We start from the raw sequence: 14,380 nt of genomic DNA, 5'->3' as shown, positions 1-14,380 counted from the left end.
AATTTCATTTTAAAAAATGTTCCTTTGAAGGGTTTTAGATTTACAGAAAAATGGAACAGACAGTAGGGTTCCCATAAAGCACCCCACCACACACATGTGCACACGTACACCCATACACATACACACACAAACTCACATTAATTCTTGCCTTCCAGGGTACCTTTGTTATAATTAATGAACCAATACTGACACATTATTATGAATCAGAGTCCACGCTTCACTTTTAGGTTCACTATGTGTGATACACTTCTATGGGTTTTTGACAGGTACATGCTGTCAGGTATCCACCATTACAGGTCCATACTCTACCACGCGGCCTGCGCAGTGGTTTCATTAATGAGGTTCTAGGCATAAAGTTAGTTAGAAGAGATCAAAATAAAACACACAGACCAGTTACCTTATTTATATTGCTAGGTCCGAGACGGCTCACCTCCCTGGTTCCCACCTCCAGCCGCCCAGCAGGGCAGCGAGGATTACTCTGGGCTAGCAGGAGAGAGAGAGAGCAAACACGCCTGGGAGTAGCCTTTTATTGGGGAACAAGAGATTCAGGGGAGAATTCCATCCAATGAAGGTTGAGGGGGGACTGCACTCCAAGGTCAGGGTCAGTGATTGGGTCTCCAGGGTCAGTGGTCACATACACCCCCACACGGATGGGCTCTCTCATCAGGAAAGGGTCGGGAAAGCTCCGACACAGCCAGAGCGCCTCAGGCCCTTAACGGGAGTCACCCAATCACGTGTCAGAATGGCTCTCCACACCATACAGGACAGTTTTACCACCTAGAAGTCTACTTGGCATCACCCCTTCATCCCTCCACCCTCTCCCCTAGCATCCACTGATTTTTTTACTGTCTGTATAGTTTTATCTCTTCCAGAATATCACATGGCTAGAATCATATATGATGTCGCTTTTCAGGTGGGCTTCTTTCCCTTAGCACAATGTATTTAAGTTTCTTCCACGTCATTTGGCAGTGTGGTAAGTTTTCTTTGTGGGCAAACAAAATTCCATTGTTTGGATACACCACAGTTTGTTTATCCATTCACTGACCAAAGGATATTGCAATGTCATCCAGTGTTTGATAATTACGAATAGATTATGTGTGCAGGGTTTTGAGGAGACACAGTTCTCAACTGAGTTGGCTATACAATGGTTGGATCCCAAGCCAAGAACATGTTCAGCATGATAAGCAACTGCTAAGCTCTCATTTAAGGCAGCTGTGCCATTTTGCATCTTTAATATATGATGTTGACAATCTTTTCATATATTTATTTGCTCCCTCTGTCTTCTTTGGTAAAGTGTCTAGATTTTTTTGCCCATTTTTAAATTGGGTTGTCTCCATACTGTTGATTGAGTTTTAAGTATTTTTTGTGTAATTTGGACACAAATCCTTTCTGAAGTTTCAAACCTTTATCTGTTTTCATTTCCTGTCTATTTACAGAACTTCTTTTAAGGATAGGTTTGCTAGCAAAAAACAAAGCAAAACAAAACAAACAAACAAAAAAAAAACAAATAGCTCAATCTTCCTTCATCTTTTAGATGCCTTTACCTCTCTGTCATTCCTGAAGGATACGGTTTCTGGACATAGGGTTTATAGTTGACAGTTCTTTACTTTGAGTACTTGAAAAATGTTGATCCACTTCTTTCTAGCCTCCATGGTTTCAGATGAGAAGTCTACTGGTATTCAAATTACTGTCCCCTTATAAATAAATCATAATCTCTCTCTGCTTTCAAGATTTTCTCTTTAGTTGTCAGAAGTTAATTCTAATGTATCCTGATATGGAATTATTTGGGTTTAACCCTATTTTCAGTTTGCTAATTTCTTTAGTCTTTGTCTTTTGCCACATTTGGAGAGTTCTGGTCATTATCTCTTTGAACGCTCTTTTTGTTCCACTCTTTTCCTCTCTCCTCTCCTTTTGGAACTCTCATGATATGAATGTTACTTTTATTTGTTTGCTGGTGTTATTGTTGTTGTTGTTATCATCTTACAGGTCTATGGAACTTGATTTACTTTTTAAATCTATTTTCCCTCCATTTTATTCCTATTAGGTAAATTATATTGATTTGCCTTCAAGTTCACTCATTCGATGAATTTTAAAATCTTGTAGTTCTATAATTTCCATCTTTATTTTTATAGCTCCTATTTTTTCCCAAGATTATTTTCTATGCTTTCATGTGTCCCAAGATAATTTGTAATTGATTATAAATAACTATATGATGCTATTTTTAAATCCTGGTCAGATCCCACTCCTTGCTCATCTCACTGTTGGAACCTACTCATTGTCTTTTCTCATGCTCGTTGCAGCTTTCCTGGTTCTTGCTATGACAAGTATGAGAAGTAGACAGCACAGCCCCCAAGCCCACCCTACTTCTGACACCCAGAACAATAATTCCCTTGAAGGATTCCCAGAACTCACTGAAAGCTCTTATGGTTATGGTCCACCACCCTCCCTGTGTGGAGTCAGGGAACATTGTTGTCCTGGCATCAGCATGTGAGTGTTGCCAGTAAAGCAAGTTTTCCCAAGTCTTAGTGTTCAGAGTTTTTACTGGGGCTTCATTACACAGACCACATGGTTGATCTCAGCCTCGAGGTCAACTGCCACGGTGTGAACTAAAAGCTCCTACCCCAAATTACATTGTTGGTCCATCTGGCATAGTTGGCCATCACCTAAGATTATTGGGTGTGGTCACTCTTAGCCTAAGATCCAGTGTGGCCACTTCTTCCCTAAACAAAGGCATTTCTATGGGGTATGATATAGATTGCCTCTCAGACACTGAGGGCAAAGGCCAGACATACCCTTGGGCAAGGCCAATTTCTTTACTATAGAATGAATCCCATTGGATTGAATCTTGGACATTTTGCATGACATTCTGAATCCTACTTAATAGTTTTCTCATTGGATACCTCCTCCCCCTGCACTGAGGTACAGCTCAATGGCCGGATGGTCAGGGAAGCCTAGCTTGCTACTGTGCCTCACTAATACCTCTAATGCAAAGGTGAGGTGCTGACTCACACTACCTTGTTACAAATGTGTTGGGTGAAAGTTTCAGCTTCCCTCACAACTCTGCTAATACTTTCTCAGCAAAAGCCAGTCACTGACTCCCAGTGTTTCATTCTCTCCAAGTGGGAGGGTATAAGATCAGTACCTTAGTGAGCCCCACCATCAGCAGAGGATGGGGGCGGGGTATGGCAGAAGCTGAGTGCCAACTAGCCTTACCTCTCATTACATTGTTCCATCTCATGGGCGCTGGGTGGGGATGAAGGTTTAGCTCATCACTGGACCCACTGATGCTACCTCACTGGGGGAATCTGAGCATGGCACCTACTCCTATGAATGGGAGAGCGGGGTGCAAGATCAGTTTCTCATACAAGGTTCCCCATTGAAACCACAGTTCTGGCAGGGAAACTGGGCATGTTTTTTCCCACTGGTATTTGGATAGAGAAGAACAGGTACTGCCAAATTTTTTTTTCTTCTTTGCTCTCAATTTCTCTATCTGCAATTGCTCAAGGGAGATCCCTAAAGCACTGCTTTCCTGCCTGACTCCCAGACTCTATTTATTTTGCTATGACTTATTTGGTTCCTAGTTGTTATTTTACATATTTCTATAAATGCAGAAACCAAGAGGAAGGAAACTCTTTCAAAAGCCCGTGGAATGCTAAAAGATTGGCATCTCAGGAAAATAACACTTTCCTAGGCTGAGAGCTGCCTGATCAGCTGGTGTTTCTGGCTGTGAAAATGAAAGCCCAGGCCCTGAGGCTTCCCTACAGCAGTGGTTCTCAACAGGGCGCTCAGGAGAATTACTTGGGGGCCCTTTAAATCCACACCCATGCTTTTACTCCACCCCAGACATTCTGATTTAATTCAGGGGAAGCATGAGCACTGAGATTTCTTAAAAAGCTCCCCAGGTGATTCTAAAATGCAGCCAGAATTGAAGGGTTGAGAGCTGATACTCTCAGGATCCTGAGAAGTTCTGAGAAGAATGAGCAATAAAAAGCCGAAGACTAGCAAATACAAATTGGTGCCTCAAAGCAATAAATTCAGGGTGAGTTCTCCCAGACCCCTGCCAGGAGCCAGCCTGCACCTGCATTGCAGAGATGGCCAGACATGGTCTCTGTCCTTTCTGTGGAGGTAAGCAGATGACAGAAGCCAAGGCAGACACACCCAGGGTCACAGCAGTGTAAAGGGACGCGAGGAGGAAGCCTCTTGCCTGAGCCTATTGGGAAGCATGTTCCAAGGGAGCAGAGTTGAGTAGCACTTCGAGCAATGAATGGAGCTTGGACAGGCGCAAAAGATGTCCCAACACCAAGGAGCAGCATCTCCTGATACTCCACCATGCGGCCTGCGCAGTGGTTTCATTAATGAGGTTCTAGGCATAAAGTTAGTTAGAAGAGATCGAAATAAAACACACAGACTCAGTTACCTTATTTATATTGCCAGGTCCGAGACGGCTCCCCCTCTCTGGTTCCCTCCTCTAACCGCCCAGCAGGGCAGCAAGGATTACTCTGGGCTAGCAGGAGAGAGAGAGAGTGAACACGCCGGGGAGTAGCCTTTTATTGGGGAACAAGAGATTCAGGGGAGAATTCCATCCAATGAAGGTTGAGGGGGGAGCGCACTCCAAGGTCAGGGTCAGTGGTCAGGCACACCCCCACACGGATGGGCTCTCTCATCAGGAAAGGGTCGGGAAAGCTCCGACACAGCCAGAGCGCCTCAGGCCCTTAACGGGAGCCACCCAATCACATGTCAGAAATGGCTTCCCACATGACACCTTTGGTTTGTCCCACACATCACAGTTCCTTGTTTACTTCTAAACATTCACACTGTGCTGAGCACATGCCACGCACGTTTCTGAGCGATTTGTTTAATAGGAGTGTCTTTTTAGAATTATCTGAGGAACCTTTCCAGTACAGGTTCCTAGTTTCCTCTCCAGACCTACTGAACTGCAGTCTAGGGAGGAAGATCCAAAGGGTTTGGGTTCTGGGTTTTTTTTTTTTTTTTTTTTAGAAACTAGCTCCCTAGATGATTCTGTACTTGCCCTGAGATTTCCAGGTTAAGAATGCCAGTGTTTTAGCAAAGGAGGGACATCTTGCCTGAGGTTTCCAGAGACGTGAGCAAGTGTTAGAGTGACCTCGAGTGGTGATGTCCTACTACTTGGATGGGTTGAGAGGCCACTCATCCTCTTTGCCTTTCTAGAGAGTCTGATCTCTCCCTGCTCAACGTTTATTATCAAGATTGTTCTTGTGGGGTTGGGGGTGTAGCTCAGTGGTACAGCCCTTGCCTAGCATGTGCAAGGCCCCAGGTTCCTTGGTGGGTCAGCGTCAAGCTGACATCCTTTTGGGATTAAATGTTGGCCCAGAGTTCTGGGACACAGCCCCCAGCTCACAGAGAGCATATGTCCCACTCCATGGCAGGACTGAGTTAACCGTTTGCTCTGGAATCAGACATTAGGGCCAGGGAGGTGGCTTGGCCTGACTGGCTTGGCCTACATCGCATGCCCTGCCCGCCCTTGGAGCTGAGGGGAGGTCATCCCTGGGCCACATCTGGTACCCATATAAGAATGGGAGTTGTTGGGCAGAGATAAGGAGAGAGTGGAGACATCACCTCAGGAATGTCAACGAGACCTAAAATGCACTTCCAGGTTGGAGAAGGGGTGTGAGGGCCAGGCAGGGTTCATGATCAGCTCTTCATACATGCCCTCTTCCTCTTCCCTGAACTAGCGCCACCTTGAGAAACTTCAACCATCTTCCTGAGAAACAGTCACATACCAACTGGTACCCTGGGGGTGTGGGAGGGGGGCTGTGCTTCCAAATAGAGCTCATTACAGCCCTCCCCCATCCTGTTTCACCTCCATGTCCATCCCCACTGGGCATTTCCAAATCCCAAACCTCTGCCCATTCTGCACAACAGGAAGCGTCCGGCACATTTCAGGCTGCAGCCTTTCTGCCTTGTTCTTTCCTGAATCCACTCTCCTTACAGAATCTGGTGGAAATCTCCACTGTCCTCTTCATCTGTAGTGGGACTACACATTTAGTTCCTCTATCATCATTTTACTGGCATCTTAGGAGAGATGAATGCACATTCATTGGGTCACTGACCCACCCCCAGATTAAACCTCCTGTCATGCCTGTGGCTGGCTTAAGTTCATGTCAAGGGTTGATTTGCTTGGTGCTCTACGTCTCTGCCACACAGGAATGTTTTCAGAGATGACCAAACAGGAAGAGGACAGAAGCTGTGACCAGACACAGCAGAAGCTGCTGAGGGGGTGGGAAAGGTGAGAGAGGGGTGGGGAGGGGATAGACATAGACATAGACGTGGGGACCAGCCTGTGGCAGTGGGTTCACATGCAGCACCTGTTTACTGGGGCATATCACTTTCCCCTCTCTGCACCTCATTAGGTTTTTATGATCAGTATTAGTCATTTATGATCAGTACTGGGTGGCAAGAAACAGAAACTAATGCTAGTTAAGTAAAAGTTATGATGAAGAAGCAGGTACATACGTATGAAGACATCATTCAGTAGGGACCTCGGCAGCGTAGAGAATGAGGGCCCCACTAAAGAATTCACATTTAAGAGGAAAATTTATACACTGTGCCAGCCAAATAAAATGTGTCTACCTTCAGACTTCCAACCTGCAACATCCCTCTACAGGAAGGTTCTGTGCCTGGCACTGAAGTCTGGCCAGAGCTGGATACTCAAATTTCAGGCCAGAAGATGGACCTTGGGTAATAAAGAAGGTCTAGTGAGTATGGCTTAGGTAATAATGACTGTTCTGGTTCTTTCCCAAGCTCACAGCCCTGGCACTGGGTCCAGGAACATTAAGACTAATGCCAGGAATCTAAGTCTCTTCCAGTTGCCAATCACCCTTGCGGGCTAGTCCCTTAGCAAAAGCTATTTCCCTTTTGGCTGACGGTTGAGTAAGCAATGCGGAGTCTGTTGAATCCAGTTTGAACCTGGAGGATTTAATGGAGTAGCACACCACACTCTAAGCTATGAGCTGATATCGCCTACTGAGAGAAGGAAAAGGGAGGGGCATCCAGATTGGCCCCCACTTCCCACTCCCATCACCCAGCACCAAAGGTGCAGATCACTTCTAAGCCCAGCTGCCCACACCTTCTATTATCAGATTAGACCAAGAAATTCAGACCAGACAAGAACCATCGCAAGTTAAAATTTTATGTGAAATTCTGTAACTGTATAGTGGCCTGGGGACCCGCCCCTCAGCACTTGCTGTAGATGGCTGCGCTGCCCCGCTCCTCGAACTCTTCCTTGCTGACCCAGAGCTGTTGGAAGGCCTGCAGGGAGGCCAGGATGGAGCCGCCGGTCCACACGGAAGTCTTCCTCTCAGGAGAAGCAGCCACTGTGGGGCTGTCCCCAGGGCACAGGAGGCTCAGCTCTTTCTGGAAGCGCTCGGGGAAACCATCTAGCATGGTGCAGCCGCCACACAGCAGCACGTTGGCGGCCATCTCCTCCTTGAAGCCAGTGTCCTGGCAGTGGCCCAGGCAGGCAGCTGTGAGCGCCGGGAGGCCTGGCTCGTGGCTGCCCATCAGGGAGGGCTTGAAGAGCATCTCGGCACAGCGGAAGCGCTCCTGGCCGATGGTGATGACCTTGCCGTCGGGCAGCTCATAGTCCACCCGCAGCTCGTTCAGGCCCAGGCTGAGCTCCTGATCCGGCAGCAGAGCCGCGTAGCAGCACTTCTTCTTGATGTGCTCTATGATGTGCAGGTGGTCGTCGGTGAACTTGTGGCCAGACTCGTTGAGCAGCTGCATCAGGTAGTTGGTGAGGTCGCTGCCTGCAAAGTCAGCGCAGCTGGTCAGGCCAGGCAGCAAGTCGCCCTCGGAGATGGGCACCACATGCGAGACCCCGTGCCCACTCTCCACCACCAGCCCCGAGGTCTTGCCGTAGGAGTAGATGGACAGCAGTGCCTGGGATGTCACATGCATGGCAGGGATGCCAAAGGTCTCGAACATGAGCTCCGCGTACTTCTCCCGGTTGCTGCTGGGGCTGAGCGGAGGGTCGGAGACCAACACAGCGTGCTCCTCGGGGAGGATCTTCATGGCTGTGTGGAAGATGTACTCCCAGATGCTCTGGACACAGTCCCAGTCCACCACGATGCCATGCTTGAGTGGGTTAACCAGCTTCAGGGGTGCCTCCATGTTGAGCAGCTCATGGCCTACGTAGGTCTCCTTGCGGGTGTCACCTGCGTCAGCAGCTGCCTCGGGACTGCGCTTGCCCACAGTAGAGGAGATGAAGTAAGTGGGCCTCGGCTCTCCAGCATAGCCACACTTACAGTACTGGGAGCCCAGGTCAATGATGAGTGCCTTGATCTTGCGCACCTTCTTGGGCTTCATCTTCAGCTGAGCAGTGGAACCTGAGTCACGAATGCTGGCATCAGGACCTGGCAGGGTTCCTGCCTCTCCCGGGTCCCCCTGGGCGGTGCCCATGGGCATGGGGCTGGGGTTGTTCTTTGTCGCCATCTGCCTTCCTTTCTCACATCCACATCCTAGAGCTCCCTAGGGAGAAATGAGAGTCTGCCTCCAGTCACGTCTTGGCAACCAGTTAGGATTGTGATGTCACTGGAGCTGGTCCATTCAGGCACTCTTAAGGGTGGGGGGCCTGGTCTTGTCACCTGCCACCCCTATCCTTCTAACTTTAGTTTGCTCCAGGCGGGAGCAGGTGGCCAGCAGTTTTAGTAATCCAAGCACAGTAGGGCCTCAGATTTCTGCTCCTGTGGGAGGCCATCCCGAATGTGATTTGAGTTACCTCCTTGGCTGGGTGAGAGGCGCTTAAACACAGCTGTGTCTGAGCCTTCCCCACCCTTTCCCAGGTCTGAGGGCTTGTCCGTGCAGAGGCGTGCCTGGCCACTGACCTGAAGACCCAATCGTCATTCTTGACCTTGGGATGCTGCCCCCCTTAACCTTCATTGGATGGGATTTTCCCTGGAATTTTTTGTTCCCCAATAAAAGCTCACTCCCTGGCGTGCTCTCCCTCTCTCGCTAGTCTCTTGTGTAAACCTCGCCACTGCATTAGGTGGCTGGAGGCAAGAGCTAGGAGAAGCTGTCTTGGAGCTGATATTAAAGGTAATGAGAGTCTGTATCTTTAATTTAAAACTCACTAGCAATTTCTTATGAACCGAACCTTCTTTCATGAAGCCCGCGCTGGTTGCGTGGCAGATGCTCCCTCCCCTAACTCCAAACCTAACCCCCTGTTCGTTGAGGACCCTCTGCTGAGAATGATAAATATTTTATCTCCTACAGTAAGTCAGGCACTGTACCAGGTACTTTTGTTATTGTTATGCTTATATTTTTCCATATTTTATTGGTATAGTAGAATCATATATAATAGTGGAATTTGTCACTAAATATTTGTATATGCACATGATATTGCAATAGTTTGGTTGATATCATTGCCCTTGTACCAGGTACTTGTTATGTTGCAGAATCCTGGGAGGAAGCAGAGCTGAGTACAGAGGTTCAGAATCCAAATGATGAACCTAAGAGCACACTGCACTCTAATCCAAGTTCATCCAACTCCTACCCACCGAGCCTCCTTAGAAATCTTGAGGGTCCAAGAGTACTTTCCTCCCGTTTGGCTGTCCCCGTCAGACAGTTACAGAGCTCGTAAGCCTGTCCTTGGTCCTTTTCTTCTCACACCTCACAAGGCCAAGAGCACCCCCACGACCTCCTTATAGGGGAAAGCCCATCACTGTAGCGGCTGTCCCCTTAAAGAGCACAGGGCTGGGTGTGAGGTTCAAGGTAAGCAGAAGACTGGATTCTGGGTGCCCGACAGTGGCAGCCTCCGCATCAACATGCCCAGCTTCAGAGAGTGCCTGCCAGACGGTGTCTGAGCAGCCTGGGACCGTGTTAGGTCTCATCGAGGTGTGTCCAGCGCACCCCAGGGAGGCAGCTGGAGCAGGAGACGTTGGCCTCGCCGGCTGGATACCTTGGTTACCCATGCACCTTTACGCCTCCATTTCTCATTAATGGGACTCTGGAGAGTCCAATTTCCCTGCTGACCCCATGACCCTGATAAAGGAGAAGGTGACAAATATTATATCCAAAGAACTCCTCTTAGGATCGTCCTAAGTGTCTGACGTGAGGGTCTGAAGTGAGACAGAAGAGCTTGGCACAGTCACCACAGCAACAAAGGCTCCAGCTAAAATGAACTCAGATGGCACCAGTCCTCTCCTCACAATTGTCCAGTGCTTTCTCATCTCGCCTGGTCAGGGCCAAAATCCTTGTGATGGCTTACGAGGCTCACGGGAGCTGGTCACCTTCCGCCACCCACTTTCTTCTCCCCTCCCACTGGCTCCTTCTGGCCTTGTTCTACAGGCGGCACTGGTCTGCTGGGGAGGGCCAGACAGTTGGCATTGATTTTCATTCGACTTTTAGGGTCATGCAGCCATGCAGAGGGGCTGGGGTCGTGGCTCAGTGACAGAGCACTTACCCAATGCCTGTGAGGCAGTGGTTTCAATTCTCAGCACCACATAAACAAATAAATAAAAGGTACTGTGGGGCTGGGCTTGTGGTTCAGCAATAGCACGCTCACCTAGCGCTAAATAAAGGTATTATGTCCAACTAAAAAAATGTATCTTTTTTTAAAAAAAGGTACTGTGTTTGTCTACAATAAAAAACTTTCAGACAACCAAATCTGCAGGCTGGACCCGGCTGTGTTCTGATGGCCCCTGCCCCACCTCATTAGCCACATGACTGCCTCAGTCCTCTTTACCTTGTGGCTCTTCCTCACCTCCCTCAGATCTTTGCACAACTGCCACCATCTCAGGGCCCCGCCCAGGTCACAATAGCCTTGCCACCCCTTTCTGTGCTATCTCTTTTGCTCTGAACACTTTCTAACATGTATTTGTTTTGTTTTAACAAATAGCATTTTGTTTATTTGTTTTTTTAAAGAGAGAGTGAGAGAGAATCTTTTCAATATTCACTTTTTAGTTTTTGGCAGACACAACATCTTCGTCTGTATGTGGTGCTGAGGATTGAACCCGGGCCGCATGCACGCCAGGCGAGCGCGCCACCGCCCGAGCCATATCCCCAGCCCAGCATTTTGTTTAATACATAATATTTATTGTCTGTCTCTCCCTCCAACCCCCACCTACAAGAACATAAGCCCTACAAAGGCAGATTTTTCTTTTTTTCCCCACTGCTGTATTCCCAGATGCCTTGCCCAGTGCAGTCCCTCAATAAACATTCATCGATATGAACAATCAGTTCATTACAAAATTTAGAAGGGGTACCATTTCAAAAACAATTCTCCAAAGGTGCTCTAACATGTGACAAAGGTCCCTAGTACCTAGAAAACCCTGGATCACTGGATGATGTCACAATCACCGATGTCATCATTGGGAACATTGCTATGTGGTCCTCTGATTTAAGCCTCTCAGGCCTTGAATCCAGTGGGAGTGAGGGGCTTTCTCAAGAGCAATATGGCTCTTGACAGTGTGTGGGCTCCTCAGGCAGCAAACATAGGGGATGGGCCTGCCAAGAAAGCAGGGGACCAGGTCTCCATGCAGACTCAGGTCTTACAGACTGCATCCTTAAAAGAAGGCCCCGCGAAGCGGGCAGTGTGGGTTGGCCGTAACAGTGCAGAGCCGGAAGAACCTGTGAAGTCCACGGCGCCCAGGCAGAGGCCCAAGGTAGAGGTGACCAAAGCAGTGGTCGTGGATCTTGGCACTGGCTACTGTAAATGTGGCTTTGCTGGACTGCCAAAGCCCACCCACAAGATCTCCACGACGGTGGGCAAGCCCTACATGGAGACCGCCAAGACTGGGGATAATCGCAAGGAGACCTTTGTGGGGCAGGAGCTCCTCCAATCAGATGTTCGTCTCAAGCTGGTTAACCCTCTGCGGCACGGCATCATCGTGGACTGGGACACAGTGCAGGATATCTGGGAGTATCTCTTCCGACAGGAGATGAAGATCATGCCCGAGGAGCACGCAGTCCTGGTGTCAGATCCACCCTTGAGCCCACACACCAACAGAGAGAAGTATGCTGAGATGCTGTTTGAATTCTTCAACACACCTGCCATGCACATTGCCTACCAGTCCCGCCTGTCCATGTACTCCTATGGAAGGACCTCTGGCCTGGTGGTGGAGGTCGGCCATGGCGTGTCCTACGTGGTCCCTATATACGAGGGTTATCCTTTGCCCAGCATCACTGGAAGGCTAGACTATGCAGGCTCCGACCTGACAGCCTACCTGATGTGTCTGATGAACCACTCGGGGAAGCACTTCACCGAGGACCAGGTGAGCATCGTGGAGGACATCAAGACAAAATGCTGCTTTGTGGCCCTGGACCCCATCGAAGAGAAGAAAATCCCTCCTTCTGAGCATGAGCTTCAGTATACTCTGCCTGACGGGAAGGAGATACACCTGTGCCAGGAAAGGTTCCTCTGCTCAGAGATGTTCTTCAAGCCATCTCTGATCAAGTCCATGCAGCTGGGCCTCCACACTCAGACAGTGTCCTGCCTCAACAAGTGTGACATCGCCCTCAAGCGGGACCTCATGGGGAATATCCTGCTCTGTGGGGGAAGCACCATGCTCAGTGGTTTCCCTAACCGTCTGCAAAAGGAGCTGAGTAGTATGTGTCCCAATGACACCCCACAGGTGAACGTGTTGCCTGAGAGAGACACTGCAGTATGGACTGGTGGATCGATCCTGGCTTCGCTTCAGGGTTTCCAGCCACTGTGGGTCCACCGCTTTGAGTATGAGGAGCACGGGCCTTTCTTCCTCTACAGAAGGTGCTTCTGAACTAAGGAGGCACACTTCAGCTCTGCTGGGCAAGCACCCACCCTACTTTCAGGAGCTGAGCCAACATGTTCATCTCTGTTTCATTAAACACCCCTCATATATCCCTCCAGAGCTTGTCTATTTCCTGACAACTTCACAGATGCAGAATTGGCCTTAAGAAGTACATTTGCCAAAATAAAAGCAGGGGTGGGGGAAGGATGAATGAAATAGGCATTATATGTTGACTGGTTAAACACTTTGCTTTCTTGGGAGAAACTAGACCTAAAATTAATGTGTCCCTTATGGTGCGTTCTCCCCACTGTGGGAGCTACTTTACTGTTTAAGCCAGCTTTGGAAGGGACTATGGAAAACTCTATCCACAACACCAGTAGGAAGTATGCTGTAAAAGTCCAATCTCCCACAGAGCAGCAGTGTGTATTTCATACCTTGCCAGCAACTCTGAAGACTTGGAAATTGCTGAAGGTAGCGAACCCCTGCTTTAACTATACCTTCTTTCAATTCCAACAGACACTTAAGCCTCAATTCTAGTTCTTACTAACCATTGTGGTGAGTGGCCACGGTGAATATTATCAGCAAGGTATGTGTACATGTCCTGAGGGACCAACTCTTCAGAAAATGAGTGTTGTATATATACACACTCCCTTTTAGTAAGTGGGCAAAGACTTACCTTCAGTTGAGCACTGAGGTCAGGGATGAAAGTCTAGAATATAGTAGGAATTTGGGGTGGATCAGGATGAAAGCTGCAAATTCTGGGGCTGATGGTGTGGGTTTGTGGACAGACAGCCGCTCTATGTTGGTTGTTCTAATCCAGCTGAGGAACCCAAAGGAATTAGCAGATCTTCAGTTGGCAGAGAAGCCTTCCCAAGCCCCAGCAGGCTCTGGGGTATTATTGCAGGGGGAGTTTGTAATTGGAATACACCAAATTGGAAAATCTTTAGGATGGTCCCTAAGGACATTCTTGTCCTGCCTTTAAGATTCATAATCCAAACACTAGCAGGTAGCATAAAACAGTAGAAAGGACAATGGCTTTAGACTGTGAAAATTTGAAACCCTATTATGCTATCATCTATCTTTTTAAATCTATTTGCTTACCTATAAAACCAAATACCTCACAGAGCTGACATAAAATCAGAAACAAACTCCTGAAAACAAGAATCTGGCTCACAATGTCTAGCCAGAACCTTGCAGATATCCACCTTTTATCTAGAAGCCAAATGTAATCTTCTGCATACTTAAGAGTTATCCAAGAGCAATTTTGAAGCCGTTTAAGCCCAGTAATTTGCAACTGGGGGGAAATTTTGACAATATCAAAACTATTTTTGGTGGTTACAATGGGGATGTGAGTGTGCACTACTGTTTCTAATTTAGGGAAAAGGCCAGAGAAGTACCTAAACATCCCACCACAAACAGGATAGCTACCCCTACTCCCAAAGAATGTTGTGACTCACAATATTAGAATTATTGATGCGAAGTCCTGTTTAGTTGGATGACAGCAAGACTCAGAAGAAACAACTGTGTCCAAGACACCGAGCTGGGTGGACCCAAAGCTCAAACCCTTGCTCTTTCCTTTATGCCATGAGGATACCTACTGTTGTTGATGTTCCTGGTGGTCCTTTAGAGCCAACAGA

General features: G+C 48.1%; 2 protein-coding genes across 2 annotated transcripts; one reads left to right on the top strand and one right to left on the bottom strand.

Moving 5' to 3' along the window:
- Positions 1-7,212: 7,212 nt before the first annotated feature.
- On the bottom strand, positions 7,213-8,499 carry ACTL7B (actin like 7B; the record flags this gene model as incomplete). The annotated part of the gene is made up of 1 exon (XM_081282202.1): positions 7,213-8,499. The coding sequence occupies exon 1, from the start codon at positions 8,467-8,469 to the stop codon at positions 7,213-7,215; it is 1,257 nt and encodes a 418-aa protein (XP_081138328.1). The 5' UTR covers positions 8,470-8,499.
- A 2,822-nt stretch (positions 8,500-11,321) lies between these two features.
- On the top strand, positions 11,322-12,752 carry ACTL7A (actin like 7A; the record flags this gene model as incomplete). Its single annotated transcript, XM_081279769.1, has 1 exon — positions 11,322-12,752. The coding sequence occupies exon 1, from the start codon at positions 11,430-11,432 to the stop codon at positions 12,750-12,752; it is 1,323 nt and encodes a 440-aa protein (XP_081135895.1). The 5' UTR covers positions 11,322-11,429.
- Between the last annotated feature and the right edge of the window lie 1,628 nt (positions 12,753-14,380).

Source organism: Spermophilus citellus (assembly GCF_964194105.1).
Source record: "Spermophilus citellus genome assembly, chromosome: 2".
Lineage (NCBI taxonomy): Eukaryota > Metazoa > Chordata > Mammalia > Rodentia > Sciuridae > Spermophilus > Spermophilus citellus.
The sequence above is the reverse complement of the archived record's forward strand: the minus strand, read 5'-3'. Positions and strand labels throughout refer to the sequence as shown.